The following is a 20,891-nucleotide window of genomic DNA, read 5'->3' on the forward strand; positions in this document are numbered from 1 at the left end:
ACAAGTTCAACTAGAGTGAACACTTTTGTATGGTGCTGTGATGTTTTAGAGGAAGTTATGTTTTGTTGTGTATTGAAACCTAATTACTGTATATGTACCTCTTTTGTGGTGAGTGGAATGGAAAATGACTTGTTCAAACTTGTACACTTTTGTTGAATACAGGGTAACTATTGAATATACGTTGTTCAATACAGTGAAACTTTTGAATATACATTATTGAATACATGGAAACTTTTGCATATGCATTGTTGAATACAGGGAAACTTTTGAATATACATTGTTGAATACAGGGAAACTATCAAATACACATTGTTGAATACAGGGAAACCATAGAATATACATTGTTGAATACAGGAAAACTATTGAATATGCATTGTTGAATACAGGGAAACTGTTCAATAAACATTTTTCAATACAGAGAAACTGTTAAATAAACATCTTCATTACAATGTTTTACAAATCCACATGCTGAATCTCAATAACAAAGTTGCAACATAAGTTACAATTTCAAAAACAAAGTTACAAACTCAAATTAATAGACAACATAAGTTGCAATCTTAAAAACATAGTTACAAACTCAAATTAATAGCCAACATAAGTTGCAATTTCAAAAACAAACTGTTCGAATACAGAGAAACTAGTCAAACATGTCCGTAATATACAAGCTTCCCGGTGTGCTTGCATTAAAAGCCGATGGGATTAGAGATGCAGAACCATAAATCTGAGTTGGAGCACTCATCAAACTTCCCGGTGTGCCACTTATAAAGTCCGATGGAGTAAGAGACGTGTCTCCAATATCATCGGCCACCTGTGACAATTCAATTAAAAGTACATGTTAGAAGAACAAAATTTGTAAAAACAAGCAATTGATGTGAAGTCCTCTTTCGAACACGTACCGGTACATATATACTATTTTACGTGCCAACCATATAAAGATAATACAGTGTATATGCAGTAGATTTAGCTTGAGCTTGAGCTTGAGCTTGAGCTTCAAATCGAAGCAACTTAGCAGTTTGTATTATTTGAAGAATAATTAAATATTGAAATTTATGAATTGCTTTTATATACTTGAATACAGTTTGTAAAAAAAAAATTTGAATACACAATTTACATTTGCTTTTGTTTATTTTTTTGTCGTTGCCTTGAACTGATTCACAATTTGATCTACTTTGGCAACCTTTCGTTTTGTAACTGGATGACTTCTTCGCCGAACAACCAAAGGACTAATCACCTTCCTACTAGTAGCTCCTTGTGTAGAACCGGTGCAAATCGGACTTTTTCGGGAACATGGTAAATTACTCCCATCACCGGATTCTTCTTTCATGACTCTCTCCTTGATTTCATCCAACCCAAGGTCTATAATTTTAGTTTTGCTTTCAGAGTTACCAGCAAGTTGTATAATGGCAATCAATTTTTTGTTCATCCTCTCATAGCTACATGCATTGAAATCATTCCCAAAGCCAGTGTATGTGGTTTTGATGCATGCGTACTCTCTATCTAAATCTTTTCTCCACCACGGCAGAATGTATTTACTTGGCACCTCATTTATGCACCTTCTCACAAGCACATTGAGTGAGTGAGCACACATAATGCCTCTAAACTCAAACAACCGACACATGTATTGAACTTCACATTCAGTTGAATTAAAATAGACAACAAAGTCCACATGCTTCATCTTCTCACAAACTACTATCGCTTCTTGGACATTATATGTAGAAATTGATCCCTCCTCTTTCAGAAACAACGGCTGACAGTAAACCAATCTCTTCAACTCTCCTTGAACTTCTTTGAATTTTGCATTGGTGTAGGCTTGCTGAAATTGCTTCTTAAAACCATATATAGTTAGGCAATCAAACAATTTGTGTCGAGACTTGAAGTCTGCTTTCTTCTCTTTCTCTACCTTACTTCTCAAGGCATTGTCATGTTGTTCAATGAATTGCTTCAATGTAGTCTTTAGGTTTACATATCCATCAAAAAATGCATTCATACTTTCACTTCGTTGTGTAGTTGACATGCCAGCCCAAAAAATGTCTTTAACATAGACAGGTATCCATCGATGCCGCTCATCAAATAGTACCCCTAACCACTCATTATCATAAAGATTGAATGTTGCAAGCACCTCTTCTTATTTACTCTCAAATTCAGCTCTTGTCAAACAGTCATAAACTGCATTTTGCATAGCCAACTTTATGGCTTCATACTGAGCATATCCTTTCAACTTCTCCGGAATTTTCTTCATGATATGCCATAAGCACCATCGATGTCGAGCTTGTGGAAAGACAATTTCTATAGCATTTTGCATAGCCCTGCACTGATCAGTTATGATAGCTTTTGGCAGATGATTTGACATACAACTTAACCACGACTTGAATAGCCAAATAAATTTGTTAGTGTCTTCACTAGATAACAATCCACAACCAAGCAAAACGGACTGTCCATGGTGATTAACTCCGACAAATAGAGCAAATGGCATGTCATATTTGTTCGTCAGATAAGTTGTGTCAAATGAAACAACATCTCTAAATGCTTCTTAAGTCGCCTAACTCCTTTCATCAGCCCAAACACAAGTTTGTAATGCGAAACTCCTCATCAACATCAATCATATAAAAAAATCTCTCACTATGTTCTTACATCCTCATAAAATAACTTTGAAGTGATTCGACATCACCTTTCCAAAGCCTCAATCTTCTGGCTCTCTCAATGTAATTTCTTGCATCTCGCTCATCAAATGTCAATGGCTCGTATCCTCCTGCTTCAACAACCATTGAATGAAAGTTCCTAGACACCCCAATCCCTGCTTGATCATTAATTTCTAATCTTCTTTTCACAGGAGTAAAAATTTTCTTATTCATTGCAAAATGACGTGAGTCGGTGGGAATCAAATCATGATTATACTCAAGGTTAACTGTGGTTAGTTTATATCTCCCATCCTTTTGTACACTACCTCGTACCCTTGCTTTGCAACCAATTTTTGTGGACAAAGATGGCTTCAGAGGGTTAACTTCTAATTTCTTTTTCCTCTCCCCCGCTCGAGAACATTCAATTGCAAAGTTTTTTAATTGCGCATCATCTTCAAAATGTTGTGCTCTATGAGCCATAAAAAATCTAACATGCTTAGCATATTTGCCATAAAATGTGTACACCTCTTCCCTTGAGCTAAAACACATACCCTTCTTAGGTTCTTCAACTTCTTCACCCTCATTTATTGAAGGATTATCACATACATTTGAATCAACCTCCATTCTTCCACTTTGCGTAATCAAATAACAATTAAACAAATATCAGTTCCCTAACAATGCCCAAACAAAATACTGATTTGATTAAATAACAATTAAACAACCTCCATTCAGATTTCAAATTATGTGACTATCCCAAAATGACAAATTTCATATTTCAGATTAAACAACCTCCTCCAAAATGACAAATTTCATATTTCAGATTACTCATATATATATATATATATATATGAAATTGATTTTTAGGGAATGTCCAAAATGACAAATTTCAGATTAGGGAAGTTAATGAGTCAAAAATAAACTTCACAAATGGAATTGATTTTGAGAAATCAGTTCCATACATATAATCTAAAACTGATTTCGGCATCTATGAGAACTCCATATATGAGAATTAAAGTGATTTTAGAATATATATACAAACTCATTTTAAAGTAATTTCAGAATTTTTGAGAATTAAAGTGAGAATATATATATATATATATATATGCAAACTCATTTTAAACTCCATATCAGAATATATACAAACTCCATATATGAGAATTAGCATATGCAAAGGCCATATGTGAACTCCATATATTCAAATTTCAGATTTGTTTTTTCACTTAATATGGAACTGATTTTTTTATAAGAAGTTAATGAAATTGATTTTTTACGTCATAAACCACCGATTCAGATTACGTGCGAGACAGAGACACAGCCGAAGATAGAGAGCGACAGAGGAGCTGCAGACAGACGAGGGAGACACAGACACGCAGCCGAAGATTGATGAGAGCGACGGGCAGAGATACAAGGCGATAGACAGAGGATAGCCAGAGACAGACAAAGGACAGCTAGAGTTCCCAGCGAGCTATGGTCGTCGTTGATGGCGGAGAGCTACGGTGGAGGAGGAGGATGGTGGCAACAAGTGAGGACAGACAAGGGAAGATGGCAGAGACATGTTTGGGAGGGTCTCGCTATATCTTTTGTTTGATTGTTTTTTTTTTCTTTTTTTCTTTTTTTCCTCACAGCTGCGTATACACCCATACTCCACATCAGTTGCCACATCACTAAGGGTCCTGGGGGTCAATTTCTACCAGGGGTCTGTAGCGGGATTGTATATTTTTTGCCTTTTCAATTTTTCTCCGTGAGAAATGATGAGTGCCTTTTCACTAGTAAACTTTGTGAAGCGTGAAAAACGGCATTGTGAAGTGTGAATCGTATATGAAACTCTTGATAGGTGGGGTGGGTGCGTGAGTGGGTTAAAGTGAAAAGCAAAAGACAATTGAAATATTACAAACTAATTAAATCAAGATAGGTGTACATTTGTTCAACAAAAAAAAAAAAAAAAGTGTGCATTATAGGTCGGTCAGATTGGTTTCGATGGTTGAAAAACTACAAAAACCACTACTGACCATGAATCTACAAAAATCAAATTAAATGAGTCGCAACCGACCATCCGTCTTGTCGAGGCCATCCGTTATCGGGTGCGGTTGATTCGGGCAGGTTAGGCAGGTGCGCGGTTTCCATGAACTGCCCTAGATTTTACCTTTTTCACTAGTTAATGGATGTGAGAAATTATACATCATATCTCACCCTCTCTCATGCCCACTAGAAAGCACACCTAGACGGGCCTGCCACAGTGAACAAACTGCAAGGCTTGAGCTATAACCTGACCTCAGCCCTGCCCCACCAGGCGTTCCCTCAACAGTACCCTTTGTCATATCTGGATCCACCTATCAGATTTAAAACTGTCTAATATAAAATACATGTGTCTCAAAAAAACAACAAAAAATATATGATAAAGCCCACAAATAAGACTTTCAACATCAAATATAAGTAAATGATCTTAAACCATCACATATATATCACAAATTCTTAATTAAAATGGAACCCATAGCCTTGATATATTTTTGGGGGCTACCAAGAGGGTGAATCTTCTCCGATAAAGCAAGAGCAACTGCATCATCTACTGATTATTGTAAAGTCATTTATTGAATTTTCACCAGATTGAAAAACACATTATTCTTGCTTCGATCCTTCACAAATTATTATTATTTGTCATACATAAGGTATAAATGAGCAGCTGAATTCTAAAGCAGGTTCAAAACGAACAAACACAGCTAAACAAGGGTAAGAAAAGATAAATACGGGCTAGAACCGACTGGTCTCTCTCTCTCCATCTGCCTATAGCAAGAGCACATGCCTCTGAAATGTCAGTCTGATATCCTAATCTCAACTCCTAAGATTTCCTTCACCTGCTCGTACGTCACAAAAGCAATAGCTATGGATGGGACCACCTAAACAAAATAACAAAGTTAACAAACATCATCAGAGCCAGATTCATTTGCAATTTCAGAAAGAGCTCATATATTGTATGTATAAGAATTAAACATCGCTAACTCAAATTCAGTATGGCTCATCCACCAAGTAAATATGATACTGACCTTCACTGAATTGGGGACCAAACCCTTGTACAGTGCTCTAAAACCCTCGTGGCGAACGGTTTTTCTAAAAGCATCAATCATGCCTGTATATTCAAGTGGAGCCTTGCTCCTCCCATCACCTGTGATAACAGAAGCAGCATTGTTCCATCCCACCATTTGCATTCTACGACGAATGACATCAAGAGGGTAAGCAACAGTTTGGCCAACAGTGCCTGCTGCAGCTCCACATGCAAGCCTAGTGGTCACGCTCAACTCAGAATCTTCAACAATTCCAAAAGGTCTAGTTTTAATCAACCAATCCTTTAAAGATTCATAAACAGCAAAGTTGAGACCCACGTATGGAATCTGCAAAGACCAAATCAGAGCATAAGCACCATGCACATGACTCAAGAAGAAAACATAAAATTTTCCCTGGTGTATGATTTTAATTATGTCTGTGGATAGGGGCAAGAGAGGTTTCTGCCTCTTAGTGCCTTAGTCCTGGAAAATGTTACCCAATAATTCTCATCTCCCTCAGTCACATGCCAATAGCACGACAAATTGAATTGCCTCACCATTCTGGTCATCTCACCTGCTCTTTCCCCACCGAATACAATATCAAGAAGGAATGTTTTCAGTAATGGCAACTGGTTAAATTTTTATGATATTTTGTTAATGATCTCCCGGGGAATGCCAAGATGGTACCCTTGTCATGTATAAAGTTCTGGACTGAGCACACACTCAAGTGTTGTTGGCCGTTTCGAGATTGTTCGGTATGATTCAACATGTATTCCTAGTTAGCTGACATGTTGAGGTCTGTATGAAGATGGATAAGGTACACGTTCCGGCATACATGTCTATGTGGGTGCATGGGTATCTACATATAAAAACAATCGACAATTCCCTTGGATGGTTAGAAGTTGAGAACTTCCATGGATACATGAAATCATCACGATTGTACTAATTACTTCCTTGCAAGAACTATAGGACTTACAACTCCAATGACAGAAGGAAGCCAGCCCTTGTACAAAGCCCGTGGGCCTTCCTCCCGGAGCACTGTTGATAAAGCATGGAACATTCCTCTGTACTGGTAGGGAGACTTATCTGTCTGCAAAATTAAGAAAAAAAGTAATATGGGGTCATTCTAATGCAAATACAGTGCAAGAATGTACCCAATATTCACAAAGAAAACCCTAGACACTTCCAAAGAGATAATCATTCTTGAGGAGACACAAAGTACCTGCACAGTAAGCCTGCCACGAACCATGTCCATAGGGTAAGTTGCAGACATGGCAATTATTCCAGCACAAGCACCAGCTCCAAGGCGCAATAAAGGAGTGAGCTGAGCATCTTCTGTAATAACATAACAAAAATAATGTCTCAAATGATCCCCATATTCTCTGTCATGTGTCATCTATAAAATAATTTATCAACAAATCAAAGAAAAGGCTCGGAGCAAGCCAAGTCTTACATTCTATACTATGATATTTGATAGCATAGATGGGGAGTAAGCACACAATGAAATAGGGAGAGGGTCACATTTCTAAATTACACCCCTTTAGATTACTATTAGGAGCTGCAAACATACATAACATGGATACCAAGGCAATTTTTACAGACATCAATAATTTGTACACTGAATAATTATAAAATACTTTATTTAGGTGGCATTCAGTAACTGGGATGGTGCATGTAAATATGGTGCAGTAAATAAAATGTGTTGACTTCTGTATATCCAGCCTGTGATGAACTTATGCTAACCATGCTGTTTCACATCTAAAAATTTCTCAGATTTTTTCAAAACTTACAAGACTTTCTGAATCTCTAAATTAATAGAAGTTCTTTATTTACCAATTGTCACAATGTTCAGCCCTATATTAAATTTAAATCCATATCCAGCCAGCCAGACACAACCTATCAACCATAATCAGATGGAAACAGGGAACATTTAACTATTCATGATGCAGAACCCCCCACCACTGGATGAACAGTAATTAGAGAACAGAAACCAAAAAACATTGAAAATAGAAATAATGAATGGCAATAGAAGGGGAACAATTGTTAGTTCCTTGGTACAACCTTAATACTAAAATTTTTTAATGCCGTAGAATATAGTCTTAAGAAGAGCAACAGATATGCAGCTAATTAAATTCCACAGCATGCAGCCAGTAAATAAAAAGAGAACATTTACAAGCACTTAGTAAACAATCTGCTAAATCCTCACACAATAATTAACAAGTTAAGTAGGATTTTCAATTATTGAGAATCAAAATGGCAACTGACCTCCTAAAATGTGCATGAACTAATGAAATGACATGTAAATCTACAAATTTCTGGATACTGAACAAAGAAAACAACAAAACAGAAAGAAATAAACATGGACTTACCATTGCCAGTTTTCTGCTGGTATAACAATAAGATACCCCTGTTGCAATATAACAAGTAACAGTCAGCAAAGAGAGGAAGATACAGAATAGGTGAACAATGCAGTCAGCAGTGTGAAAAAAATAAAATAATAACGCTACTGCAACCACTTTGATCTCTATAACCCATAAAAGACGTAGCAAGTGCAGCTTTAATGGCATCACCCCAACAAGGGGTCTGATAACAAAAACACCTCAAATTACTTTGAACGTGCATTGCCCAATACCAAATTCAACCAAATTGACAAGTGAACAACCAAAATAATACATTTGAGAGTTCTCCAATTTAGAGGAGCCCACCAACATTTTGAAGCACATCAGAATGCACATTCTTATCTTTTAGTTCATTCCTTTTGGATGGGTGTTGAGAACCACCACAGTGAGTTACAGACACCAATGTTTCATAGGTAGTTCGATCTTGCGGTTACAAAATTTGTGTAGGCCACTGAAAATGACCAAAGATCGGTTATGGACAGAAAGAAAAACAAATGTCTATCCCCAACCTTTAACCAGCAAAACAAATGCGCTTTTAAAGAGGCTAAGACATCAGATAAGGAGGGAGGTAACAGAAACAACTAAACAATTCATATGTGGCTTTGAATTTGAAGTCTATTTGTTACATATACATATTTTCCATTTCATATCTGTTCATCTTCTCAATAAACTAATAAATTTAATGCAAAGAAGTGTTCAGATCAAACTAAATAAAAAAAAAGAACTAAGGAGAGCAGCCAAGAGTAGAAATCTAATCAAAGAATTATTATATTCGTGAAGGAATCAGGAAATTTCATACTTGGAAGCTTGCTCATAGCTGAAGAACTTGACCGCTGAGTTTGGGACAATACGGGCACAATTTGTACCATTGCCTTTAAATAATCCTCTTAAGCCCTCAGTTCTCCATATATATTTCAAGCCTTGAACTGTACCATTGTACTTTATGTTATGTGGGTTTTGTACCTGCACATCATAAGAGCTAATTAAAACAAAGAATATAGTAAATATTAGTGCATGAAACAAATTTGCAACGCATACTACATAAAATAGAAGTTTTCAATTGTCTTGTTATATATAAAACGTGTAGATCCTTTTCAAGAAAAACAAATGTACAATTTAAATATCAGAAACATTTAAGATTCAACCCCATCATCATCCAATGAGCCAAGAAACACACACACACAGAGAACAGAAGTGCCCTTGAAGCACTGTGACTGGTGCGTACTATCAAATTAAAGAGGAAATTTCAACAGGTGGCCATAGCACCAAGTCAATGAACAGTTATGCTCCAACATATGCCTTAAAATGAGCACAGACAAAAGAAGGATGTTAAGATGGATGACTGGTAACATACAACACAAACTCATATGTAGGAAGAAACCTGAGATGGATGACTGGTAAACACATAAATGCACACATGCACGGTGAGAAATAATGTTTTTATGTTATGAAGGAATTTGTAATAAACTCAAGGTAGCACCAATAAATAAAAACAAAGAAACTCATCAGAGGTAGTCTGGTTATGTGTATCAAAAACCAATGATTGCATTGCCAAGAATGCACAAAATAATTGAAGCAAAACAGCATCAAGGAAGGTAATTTTTTTTTAAATCAAATAATTGAGGATGATTGAAAATAGATGACTGCAGGTGATTAATAAGATGATAAAGTTCTAAATAAATGCTACATGAAATTTTAAAAAATAAATATTGGAGTCGACAACCCTAGAAGTTTGGATGTAACAAGGCAATTAGAGATTGGGTTCAGCATATGCTCAAATTACAAATGGTAACCATCATTTTCAACATTGAAAAGCAAGATAAGCCACGAAGTGCGATGGAGCATGATCAAATAAAGTGAAACTTTTTCAACATTTCCTATCACCTTGGCAGCTGCTTCTGACAAAATGCAACTAGTTGGACCCCCACATGCTTCGTGTGTGGGGGTCACATCATTGTTGGCACCACTAGAAAATAAGGAATTGTTTGGGGCGTCCTAAATAAGTGCATTTTTTGACTAAAAAGTTGAGGAAAAAAAGATGGTTGTTTGGGTAACTTTATGACTTTACGAAAAAATTTATATTAAAAAATTGTATAAATTAGTGTATAGGAGACGATTGGGATAAAACAGGCTGTACAGTGGGATGAATTAAGGGACAGCGTGTGCAGAGTATAGTGTAAGAGATGGTTCCCTCCTTTTCAGGGCATTGAATTGGACGGTGCTATTCAGCCCATGAGGGCCCACCACGGGTCCCGTTTTGCTAATCGAAACCGTTCAATGTGTAGAACTCGTTGAGTACTTGAAAAAAATCACGTTGATTGGATATCGATAGCTATCTGATCGTATTAGTTTTTTTTCCAACTGTTAACTATAACACCATCCATTTTTTATACAAAACTGATTTGATCATGTAGTTAGTGATATCCGATCAACGTGATTTTTTACAGGCATATAGTACTTGACAAATTCTACACATTCAACGGTTCAGATTATCAAAACGGGACCTGTGATGGGCCTCCATCGGCCGAACAACACCGTGCACCTCGCCTATGCAATTTTTCCAAAAAAGTCAACTATGTCTGTAGGGACGTCAGAGTTGTTTGTGATAATTTTGTGTAAAATTTAATTTTTTATATATTTTTTTTATGAATAGTGATAACTTTTTAATTTTTTTAGTAACTTTTTAGCTTTTTGGACTTTTTTGGGTATCCCAAACCAGGCCTAAATATGATAAAATTTTATTTTACATCCTAAAATATTCATCAAAAACACCCTTACAAGTTATCTGAAAAACTCCGTAAAACTACAACACAATAAAGATAGAAATCATAACAGAGCCATATGAAGGAGAGGTTTCCTTCCTTGAACATACTCTCTACTACCTTAGGCTCACAAATAATGAGATATATATCGGGAGAGAAACAACTGACTTATAGAGATATATATATATATATATAGAGAGAGAGAGAGAGGAACAATTGACTCAAAAGGTAATGAATAAAGATTAAGGCCAAGTTTGGCATATTGCAAAAAAGTCAAAAAATTACTCAAAAAGTTAAAAAATTAACACTATTCACCAAAAGTCAACAATTACGGCTGCACAACTCCCAATCCTAATTTTTCCCTACAAATCAATTTTTACAATTTTTTATTACACATTTTTCCATAAAAAGTCAAAAAGTTAACCCAAACATCCATATTTTCTTCCTCAATTTTTTAGTCCAAAAAGACAAAAAGTGCACTTATTTAGGACACCCTAAACAATCCCTAAATACTATCAAGTTTCCGATTTCTTCCTTCATAAATTTTATATTACCTTACACCTTGTGCATTAAATGCATTCATGCATGCCATCATATAATATTCTATTATTTATTATCATTTTAAAACTTTTCATTTTGGTCCTTTATTTATGAACTTCGCCAGTCCTTTTATTTATGAACTTTGCCAGAAAATGAGTTATACAACCCACTACTACTTCTTGCTTCTTTTCTTTTTTCCATATCAACACATTTTTTAATATAATATATTAGTTAACACAAACATTAATTTAATATTTAAAATACATAGTGCATCAAAATGAACCAACAAACAAAAATCATCACTATAAGAAGACACCAAATTTAATGTGAGTCGGTTAACTCAGCCTACATCCACAGATCTCTCCTATTTGTCTACTATATTAAATAATGGGTTTACACAAAATATATCTAAATAAATGAACCCACATAAAGTGAACTGAGTAATCTCACTTTCTTTAAGGAGAGAGATTCAAGTCCTTACCAATTGGTAAAATTTTCAAAAACCATTTGGTGACCATCTCAAATGACTTGTCTCCCCTATTTAGGATACAACAGCCTAACTATATATCGTATTGGCTCAGAACTATACATCGTATTGGCTCAAACATGTACGTTGTATTGGCTTAGACTATCTTTGTTCAAGAGGTTAAACCCCAAGCTCCACCATAAAAACACTCTTACAAACCATCTGGAAATTTTGTATAAAAAAACACAATAGAAAATATATAAATATGGAGAGAACCAAAACATGAAGGACAATTTTCTTCCTTGGTCAGACTCCCTAGTTCAACATAAAGACAAGAAATATATATATATATATATAGAGAGAGAGAGAGAGAGAAAGAGAAGAGAGAGACTTAACCGACTTAATTGGTTAAAAAATAAATATTAATTCTTAAATCTTTTATTATTCAATCCTTTTTTTTTTTTTTTTTTTGAGAAACTTTCATTTGGTCTTTACTTCACCACGTGGTGCTAAAGAACCCCTTTGTAAAGACAACTCAAAAGCTTTCCAACTCCACCACAATAGTATGCATTGCTATAGAAAGACAAAACGTAATAGACGAAACTCACTCTATATGTTCGCCATGTTTGATAAGAGATAAACATTGAGTTAGATTTTTAGGCAAATTGTACCCCTGCCCCCTGAACTTTGGTCTTTATGAGTTACCAACTCAACTTTGTGTTTACACTCATTTGCACAAGAATTTTTCTTAAGATATGGAAAAATTAGTAGGTAGTCCTTGAGTATCATATAACACATTAGGTGAGTTTTTTTTTTTTTTGATATGTAAGGCATCCTAAGATAGCTTGCGTGCACCAAACTAAGTCCTTACAGCCAAAATAAGCCTTCCAAAACAAGATTTAAGCCATGCGGTCCGTTGCCCCAAGAGGTTTTGCTAGCGAGGAGAGTCAAAATGCCACATGGTACTATGGAACTAGTGAAGTGAAATTATGTGGGTTTATTTAGAAGCTTAATTATGACATATTTGCCCTTCAATTTTTTAAATTGTGCTAAGCATAGACAATAATATATAATTAACGAGATTTAAGTCTTCAGAGGTTGGTAAATTTTTCAAGAACCATCTCAATTGACTTGTCTCCCATAGAATACAACAGCCCAACTAATATGTCGTATTGGCTAAGACCAACTTTTACAAGAAGTTGAGCCCAAAGCTCCATATAAACACCCTTAAAATTTATCTAAAAAAATTGTATAAGAAACACAACATAAAATATAGAAATATGAAGAGAGAACCAAAACATGAGGGAAAGTTAGTCCTTGATCATAGTCCCATAAGTTTCAACACAAAGACATACATATATATATAGAGAGAGAGACTCAACCGACTCAATTGGTTCATTCACAAATAAATATTTTATTATTCAATCATATGTTCTTTTTTTGAAATTATCACTGTCTTTCACTTCATGTGGTGCTAGAGAATCCCTATGAAGACAACTCAAAAGCTTTCCAACTCAACCACAACAGTACACACCGCTATAGAAGATGAAATGTAATAGAAGAATAACAACACTTCTGAAAGTGTATCCATATCAATAAGGACATATTCCGCATATGAAGTGTTAGGACAAGCAAAGCTTCCGTTCTTTTTAATATGGTTAAATACTAACATACTGCATTCGTAATGTTTATTCTTCCAAAGGTTGAACTTTTATGTGGGTTTTTCATTTGAATGCTTAACACCATCACAAACGGTGTACCCTACTGCATATTTTAACTACTCCATATGGAAGAACTGATAAATACAACAATACACCCAGATTCAAAGTTGATCACAAAAGCTTTGATCATTAGCAAGGAGCAAAATTTCTGCACTAATTTAACAAAGAACATGTATTGGGCATTCAATAGGAAAATGAACTGAAATTCTTTAGGATGAGCATATCTTAACCTGAAGCAATATTTTTAATCGTTCCAGTGGGGCTACAGCAGTGCGTGATCTGCAACATTAATAGGAAATCAATGGAGGATTAATGTGGCAATACTGTAAACACAAATAAATTAATTAACTAGAATCTGAAAATTAAAATTTCAATTATTTTCATTAGGGTCTCCGCCTTAATAAACAAACATAATTTGATGTTTCTCACTTTCATTAAAACCAATTGAACCAAAAAATTAGAAATGTCCGCCGCTTTCCCATACCTAAATCTCACACCAACCAAACAATACATATAAAAATGGAAAATTTTCAAGACACAAATAATTTGATCCAACTAGAATCTGAAAATTATATTTCAATTATTTTCATTGGCTCCACTTTAATAAACACAAATAATTTGATCCAACTAATTTAGGTTTATCACTTCCATTAAAACCAATTTAACCGAAAAATTAAAAATGTCCGCTGCTTTCCCCTACCTAAATTTTCTCAGCAACCAAACAGAGCACCAAACAATACATATAAAATCGAAAATTTCCTAGAAAGAGAAATAAAACTCACACGCCTCCGGCTACTCCTCCGGCGACGAGAGACTTGCAGATACTGAGAATCGCATAGCTCGGAGCCTTAACACCTTCTCTCGCGAACTTAGCCTCTTCAGCGAGATTCACGATCGTCGAAACCGCAGATTCACCGGTCTTCACGTCCTCAGAAGCCATCGAAAAAACTCACCAGAAAAAAGCTCAGTCGAGTCAAAAACGCCGGAGCAGACCTAGGTCGAAAGATCGAGATCGATCGCGAGGATCGGTGATTAACGAAGAGAGGGAGTCTACATTCCTTCTCTCTCTCTTCTCCGAACGTCGCTGGCGGCGGCGGCGGCGGCGGAGAGCGAGAGAGAGAGAGAGAGAGAGACAGAGAGGGGGTTTTCGGAGATGGAAATGCTGCACACAGTGGAGTCTGCTTTTTTTTAGGTGTCGATTTTTGTTGTCAGATGTATGTGTATGTCAGGTGGTTAGTAGACTCACACGGGCACCACATGTCGTCTCGCGTGTGCCACGTCGCATCTCCTAATTTAGGAAAAATTGTGCAGTGCTCCTACACCACTCAATAATCTTTCCTAATCTAGGGTGAGATTTCTATCCAATTCGAGGTTGGACTAAAACGTATTATTGGATTCGCAGAGAGCATCATCAATTTTGTTTTAATAATTTTAATCGTTTAATATGTTAAATTTATTAATTAATTTTTTGTAATAAAAATTATATTAATTAAATATCGATATCTACTTAATTAAATTATATTTCTGTCAACAATAAATATGATTTTTAAAATAATTTTTTTTATAGAAATCGAATCCAATTAAGTGGGTATCGATATACGATCAATATAATTTTTTACATTAATAAAATATTCAATAAATTTTACACATTAAACGGTTCAGAATATTGAAGAAGTATCATAGTGACCCCATGGACCCGAACATCACAATTCAATCCATATAGTGGATTAGAGAGAATATGTTTCCGTAACTTATCATTCCTAAATCAAAGTTAGACATATAATTATAAAATCGTATTTAGGGTTAATAAATTAAGGTGTCTTAAGTTGCTGTTGTTTTTTATTATTATCATTATTATTATTTGAGTTATTAATGTAGGACTTGGATAGGTGTTGTGGCACAACATGTGTTGTGTGGCTCATTAGGTTGTGTCTCGAGGTTATTTTTATAATTTAAATTATTTATATTATAAAATTTGTTGAATAAATTATATATTAAAAAAAATTAATTGAACATATGTAATCTCATAATAACATCACACTTATTTTTTAAAAAAAATAAATAATTCTCATACAGATAAGGGAAAACTAAAATAATGTAAACAATAATTAGAAACGGCTCAAGCGGCGATGCCTAGAACCGATGATGATTAGATGATATAATTTTGACTTCTTTTAAAAAAAGAATTAGATCTCATGATTACATATGTCTGATTAAATTAGATTTTTTTTTTATAAATAATATACTAATAAACCTTATATTATAAATGGTTCAAATTACTGAAATATATTTGAAATATACTACCATGGGATCTTATAGCAGGGGTGTTGTGCCAGGCACAACACCACCCCAACTTCATTAATATGTGATCCGGGCACAAAATATGATCCGTCCAAAATATGAATTTAGGAATTGTTTAGCATTAGATTTTTTTGGTTAAAATAGTTAAAAATTTAAAATATCCAATTACATCACTTTCTTTATTTTAATACACGTTTTTTTTTTTTTTTTGTAAAAGAAAAAAAACATAAAATTAACTAAACTAGTCAATTTCCAAACAGTTCAAGTGTTTAGGTTCCTTCAAATTGTGTATACAGTTTAAATTGGACTTTTCAATAGGGATGGCTATTTTAATTGGATTCGCGAGATCTGCCCATACACATCCTAATGGGGCAAATTTCACCCGTTCCAACACTTATGTAGGGCGGGGGTTACCCACACGTATATATAAATAAATAATATATATGTATACATATAATATATAATTAGATATAAGAAAAGAATACTAAAAGTGTGTGATTCTATTTAAATATAAATAAATAATAATTATAAAAGTCTCACTGTTTATATATATAGAAATAAGGAAGATGATTTAGTGTGCTGAGAATTTAAATGATTCTCAATTTTTGTGGCTATTTGAAATATGGTCAGATATTTGTAGGTATCAGGTATTCGCTGGTATCCGCAGGGGCCGGGGGGAGAAATGGAAAACCCGCCTTAAACCCGCCCCGTGGCCATCCCTACTCTTCAATAGTGGAGGTTGAGATTAAGGCCCCATTTGGTAACACTCACTTTTAGTCTAAAAGTCAAAAGTCACTAAGAATGTCACAAAAATTATACTCCTACCAAAAAAATTTAAGATTTCATTTTTTTTTTCTCTATTTTTTGCAAGTTTTTTGGTAAAAATAAATTAAAAAAATCATTGCAAACATATTAATTTTTTTATCTCATATTTTAGTTAAAAAATTACAAAAAATAGTGTTTTCAAACAAGGCCCAGGTTGTCAATTTCTTTCTCTACCACCGCATGCCTTCCTCGGTTCCTATCTCGTATGAGTTCGCCACCCCACCCACTCCTACCTTATTTGAGTTTGTCCCTACATTTCTTGTCCTGCTGTCGCCTTGTATATATTTAGAATCCCAATAAGAGAGTTTGTCCCAATTATATTTATTAAATTTATATAATTTTTTTAATATAATAAGATTATAACACTAAAATATTACACTAAAATTTTCATTTTTACTTTCATTTATTATTTTATGTCTTTACTAAAATGCCCTTTCCCTTTACTTTTCCGACTTGTCACGCCTCGAATATCATGAGAGAGGTGAGGCTAGGAGCTTTTAGAATTGAGCTTGGGCTAATTATTGGGATTACCCTGGTGGCCAGAGCCCATGAGCTTTGTTTAGAAGTCATAGATTAATTTTCCCACCCAATCTAAGGTGCATAAAAGAAAAACAAAAAAAATGAGTTGGGCTTGTATTAAAGGTCAATTTGTTGACCCAAAACTGAGGTACATGATAAGGCCCAATTTGGAACACAAACTAAAAAGTAAAGAAGATCCAAGATAAGAGCCCATCAACACTGGTTTTTTTAAGCAAACAATTACATGGGTTCCTTGCCTAAAGCCTTTAAAACAAGGATAAATCACAAATATATTTTTGAAATTTACTTAAAATATAAATTGACTCATGTGATTTTAAAAATTACGTCACGTCCCTTGACTTTTTGAATTTCATTACATCGGCCCATTTTATTAATAAATTATTAAGTCAATTAATAATTTTTAATGATATCAAAAATTTATTTCACTTAATAATTCAACTAATTTTATTATCGTATAAGAGAGCAGTTAAAAATTTTATTTTTTCAATTAATTTTGTTTAATAAAAAATTCTAACAAAGGAGTATTTGTATTTTTTCAAACCACAGAAGCCAATTCATAGTTTAAGCAAATCTCAAGAAGTGTATTTATAATTTATTCAAAAAGAAAATGGACTGTGGACTCTTTGAGCATGTTTGATTGGGTGGATTAGAGCATGGAATTGAGATTATTAATCCGTGGGCCTAATTATCCTATGTTTGTTTTAACATTTTGGCTTAGGATTATTAATCCAATGGATAATTAATCTAACAAATTTGTAGGATTATTAGTAATGGGTTAGGGGTGAGATTATTAATCCAATGGATATTAATCCAATTGGATAGTGAATACTACACTAATTTAATAGGATTATTAATACTTCACTATTAGTCTTATGAATCAAACATGACCTTTTGGTACAGTGGAAAACACTGGTTTTTGTATTTGGTTAAGAGATTTGAGAAGAGATTTAGAAATAAAAAGAAAAAATGTGTAGGAAATTAAGTGAAATATAAGTATATCTTATTTATATTTTGCCTACATTTTCTATTTCTATTTCCAAATTTCTTTTGAATTCTCCTACCAAATACAACATTAAAGGCCAAACAAGCGCATTGCTCGGATTCGAGGTTCGGGATCTCTTTCCTCTATCCCTCCCCCAACAAAAAATAAAAAAAAAAACTCTTCCAATGACAAAATTTGTAATGATTTATCATTTTTTAACCTTACAATGGCCTTTTATCTTATTTTTTTATGGTTCAATATTTGCACAATTATAGAATCATTTGAACATCTCGAGGTATGACAATCTTGACCCTTTTGATCCGTGTAAATTAAAATGGAAAAATTAAGACGTAGATGATTTGGTGCTGAAAATAACGTATAATGAGTAACAACAATGATACATCCTCCTAAATTTTGAGTTATGAACCAGCTTTAGTGAGGTGAAAAAAAAAAAGAACACAAGATCATAAGGTCACATCATATAAAATCCATACACATATTAAAACTTTTAAAATTCTTAATTTGGAACTATCAATCATTTCTCAAATAGTAAATGGTCACCCCTCCCCCCAATCATCATCAGGAATATTCCTTGTTTAATCCTTTGGGCCACACTTTCAAACTAAAAAAGTTAGAAAAAGTGGAATTGGGCCTAAATGGCAAGAACTATGGTTGGCTTTTGGCCACAATTCTAAAGATAGTCACAAACAAAGGGATTGCCACTAGGGCATTTAAAGCAAAGCAATTAATTAGGTTGGCCACTTTTAGACTGCATGTTAATGTCGACGCATGATAAGGAGCTTAAATAATTGTATATTTTGAGAAGTCTTAAAAACATGTGTTTACAAAATCCTAAACAAGATGAGTCTCGCAACTAGGGCTGGGCATAGGGTTATCCGACCCGCACAAACCGCCCTACCCGACCCTACCCGCACGTGTATGGGCGGTTTCGCAAAGTGAATAGGGTAGGGTGCGGTTTGAAATATATAAGATTTGCGGGTTGCGGGCGGGTTGCGGGTTTGGACCGCACCCGCCACAACCCGCCCGCACTTAGCCAAATATAATATTTTTTTTTAAAGAAATAACATGGACCGTTCATCATCATCTAGATCGATCTATCTATCTATTTGCCCTAATCCCGCAGGCTGCTCAGCTCAGTTCTCACTCATTCTTCTTCCATTTCTCTCTCTCTCTCTTTCTCCCCGATCGACCAAAACCAGCGCCGATTGACCACAACCAGCGCCGATCTGTGTCAGTCTTTGGCTCCGGCAATTCTCAGGTAAGCCTCTCTCTGTTCATCTTCTCTCTCATTCTTGTTATTCCATCTCTCTCATTCTTCCATCTCTCTCTCTCCTTCTCAAAAGTTAATTTAATGTTCAAGTTTTTAGATTCAATTTCTGTATATATGTAGTTTTGTTTTATGTGTACGCGTTAGATCTTGAACTTTTTTACTGCTTTTTATGGATATATATATATATATATATGATTTGATCTCTGGATTGTACAAACCAAGCGAATTTCTTTTGCTTTGTGTAAAATTTGTAATTGTGTCTTAAAATTTTCAGTGGCACTTGTTGGATTTGATCTTCTTAGATTAAACTGTTTTAGATGTTAAATAAAGTAATGCATTTCGTGGATATTTGTGGTTTGATGTCTGGATTGCTCAAATTGTTTGATTTTTGTTCATTTTCTGTGAATTATTCCACGATTTTTTTTTGTGTGTGAAGATTATCTGATTTGAAAATTATCTGTTACATTGTGCACAAATTGATCTAGATTTGTTTTGAATTCACTTTGTTCCTACATCTGTTTTGAGTTCACTTTGTAGATCCGTTGAAGATCTTTGAAATTTGAATCATATGACGTATAATTTTGTCATTTTTGTCTATTTTACTGGAAAATTTTCAAAAAAAATTGGATCATAATTCCATGTACAATCCTGACCCTTTCATTTTTGTGAATATTAAATTTTTGAAAATTTTTATGGTTTTGGTGGATCTGAGTTCTGTGCACTCTTGGTGTCTTGAAGAGCATTATATTCTCCTTTTAATTTATATATTATGGAATGAATAATTTTGAGTTGATTTGGTAGATCTGTTTTCATTGAATTATCAATTCAATTTGGTAGGTCTCTTATGGATTAGTAATTCAATTTCAAACTGGGTATGATGTTTTGATTTGAATTACCTTAGGATTGTTCAAATTGACATTGAGTTCACTTTAATTTGCAGAAAAAATAGAGAAATCCTACACATTCAAGGTGGACAGTATGGAAACCAGATCGGATCAAAATTTTGGGATTGTTGTTTGTGATGAACATGGGATAGATCCAACTGGAAGGTATGTTTGAACTTCAGATTTTCAGTAGACAGATACTTATAGATTTGATATAGTCTTGTTGGTTAATCCTCTTTAGTTTAGAACTCAATTATGATACATTGCACTTGTTATGTATATTATTGATCACTGATTTTTTCGTTGTTTATTTGTAAGAAAAAAATTCAAATCCAAACCGCAAACCGCCCGCAACCGCCCGTACATCCGCAAACTCTATCCGCACAAACCGCAAACCGCATTGCGGGCGGTCGCGGGTTGACTTTTCTCCAAACCGCATAGATGCGGGCGGGTCCAAACCGAACCGCAAACCATCCCAAACCGAACCGCGGACACCCCTACTCGCAACAATTGCCTTGGAGACA

The 20,891-nt window shown here is 34.5% G+C and overlaps 3 protein-coding genes and 1 long non-coding RNA gene across 4 annotated transcripts; 1 reads left to right on the forward strand and 3 right to left on the reverse strand.

Moving 5' to 3' along the window:
• Positions 1–637: 637 nt before the first annotated feature.
• On the reverse strand, positions 638–2,473 carry LOC145819450 (protein FAR-RED IMPAIRED RESPONSE 1-like). Its single transcript, XM_082913445.1, has 3 exons — positions 2,134–2,473; positions 1,232–2,079; positions 638–808 (listed from the first exon to the last, which is right to left on the reverse strand). The coding sequence occupies exons 1-3, from the start codon at positions 2,471–2,473 to the stop codon at positions 638–640; spliced, it is 1,359 nt and encodes a 452-aa protein (XP_082769571.1).
• Positions 2,474–2,627: 154 nt separating this feature from the next.
• Positions 2,628–3,242, reverse strand: LOC145819451 (protein FAR1-RELATED SEQUENCE 5-like). The gene has a single exon (XM_082913446.1). It carries the CDS (start codon positions 3,240–3,242, stop codon positions 2,628–2,630), a length of 615 nt encoding a protein of 204 aa, XP_082769572.1.
• Positions 3,243–5,185: 1,943 nt separating this feature from the next.
• On the reverse strand, positions 5,186–14,940 carry LOC114296691 (mitochondrial adenine nucleotide transporter ADNT1). The gene is made up of 8 exons (XM_028241014.2): positions 14,327–14,940; positions 13,775–13,823; positions 8,855–9,018; positions 8,026–8,063; positions 6,879–6,991; positions 6,633–6,746; positions 5,660–6,004; positions 5,186–5,512 (listed from the first exon to the last, which is right to left on the reverse strand). Exons 1-8 carry the CDS (start codon positions 14,482–14,484, stop codon positions 5,429–5,431), a joined length of 1,065 nt encoding a protein of 354 aa, XP_028096815.2. The 5' UTR covers positions 14,485–14,940; the 3' UTR covers positions 5,186–5,428.
• A 4,340-nt stretch (positions 14,941–19,280) lies between these two features.
• LOC145820666 (uncharacterized) lies at positions 19,281–20,669 on the forward strand. The gene is made up of 2 exons (XR_014362659.1): positions 19,281–19,471; positions 20,424–20,669. It is a non-coding gene; the product is annotated as an uncharacterized LOC145820666 (long non-coding RNA).
• Positions 20,670–20,891: the final 222 nt, after the last annotated feature.

This window comes from Camellia sinensis, chromosome 2 (genome assembly GCF_055761805.1).
Source record: "Camellia sinensis isolate YWXY chromosome 2, ASM5576180v1, whole genome shotgun sequence".
NCBI classification, from domain to species: domain Eukaryota; kingdom Viridiplantae; phylum Streptophyta; class Magnoliopsida; order Ericales; family Theaceae; genus Camellia; species Camellia sinensis.

Bases quoted from the DNA above. Each gene is read 5' to 3' on its own strand.
- LOC145819451 (XM_082913446.1), bottom strand. From the start codon at position 3,242: ATGGAGGTTGATTCAAATGTATGTGATAATCCTTCAATAAATGAGGGT.
- LOC145819450 (XM_082913445.1), bottom strand. From the start codon at position 2,473: ATGCCATTTGCTCTATTTGTCGGAGTTAATCACCATGGACAGTCCGTT. The intron at 2,080-2,133 runs GTAAATAAGAAG...ATGAGTGGTTAG, and splicing joins GACAAGAGCTGAATTTGAGA to GGGTACTATTTGATGAGCGG. The intron at 809-1,231 runs GTGATTAGTCCT...GAATTGTCACAG, and splicing joins AAGGAGCTACTAGTAGGAAG to GTGGCCGATGATATTGGAGA.
- LOC114296691 (XM_028241014.2), bottom strand. From the start codon at position 14,484: ATGGCTTCTGAGGACGTGAAGACCGGTGAATCTGCGGTTTCGACGATC. The intron at 13,824-14,326 runs GTGAGTTTTATT...TTAATGTTGCAG, and splicing joins GGAGGAGTAGCCGGAGGCGT to ATCACGCACTGCTGTAGCCC. The intron at 6,747-6,878 runs GTACTTTGTGTC...TTAATTTTGCAG, and splicing joins GTGGCAGGCTTACTGTGCAG to ACAGATAAGTCTCCCTACCA.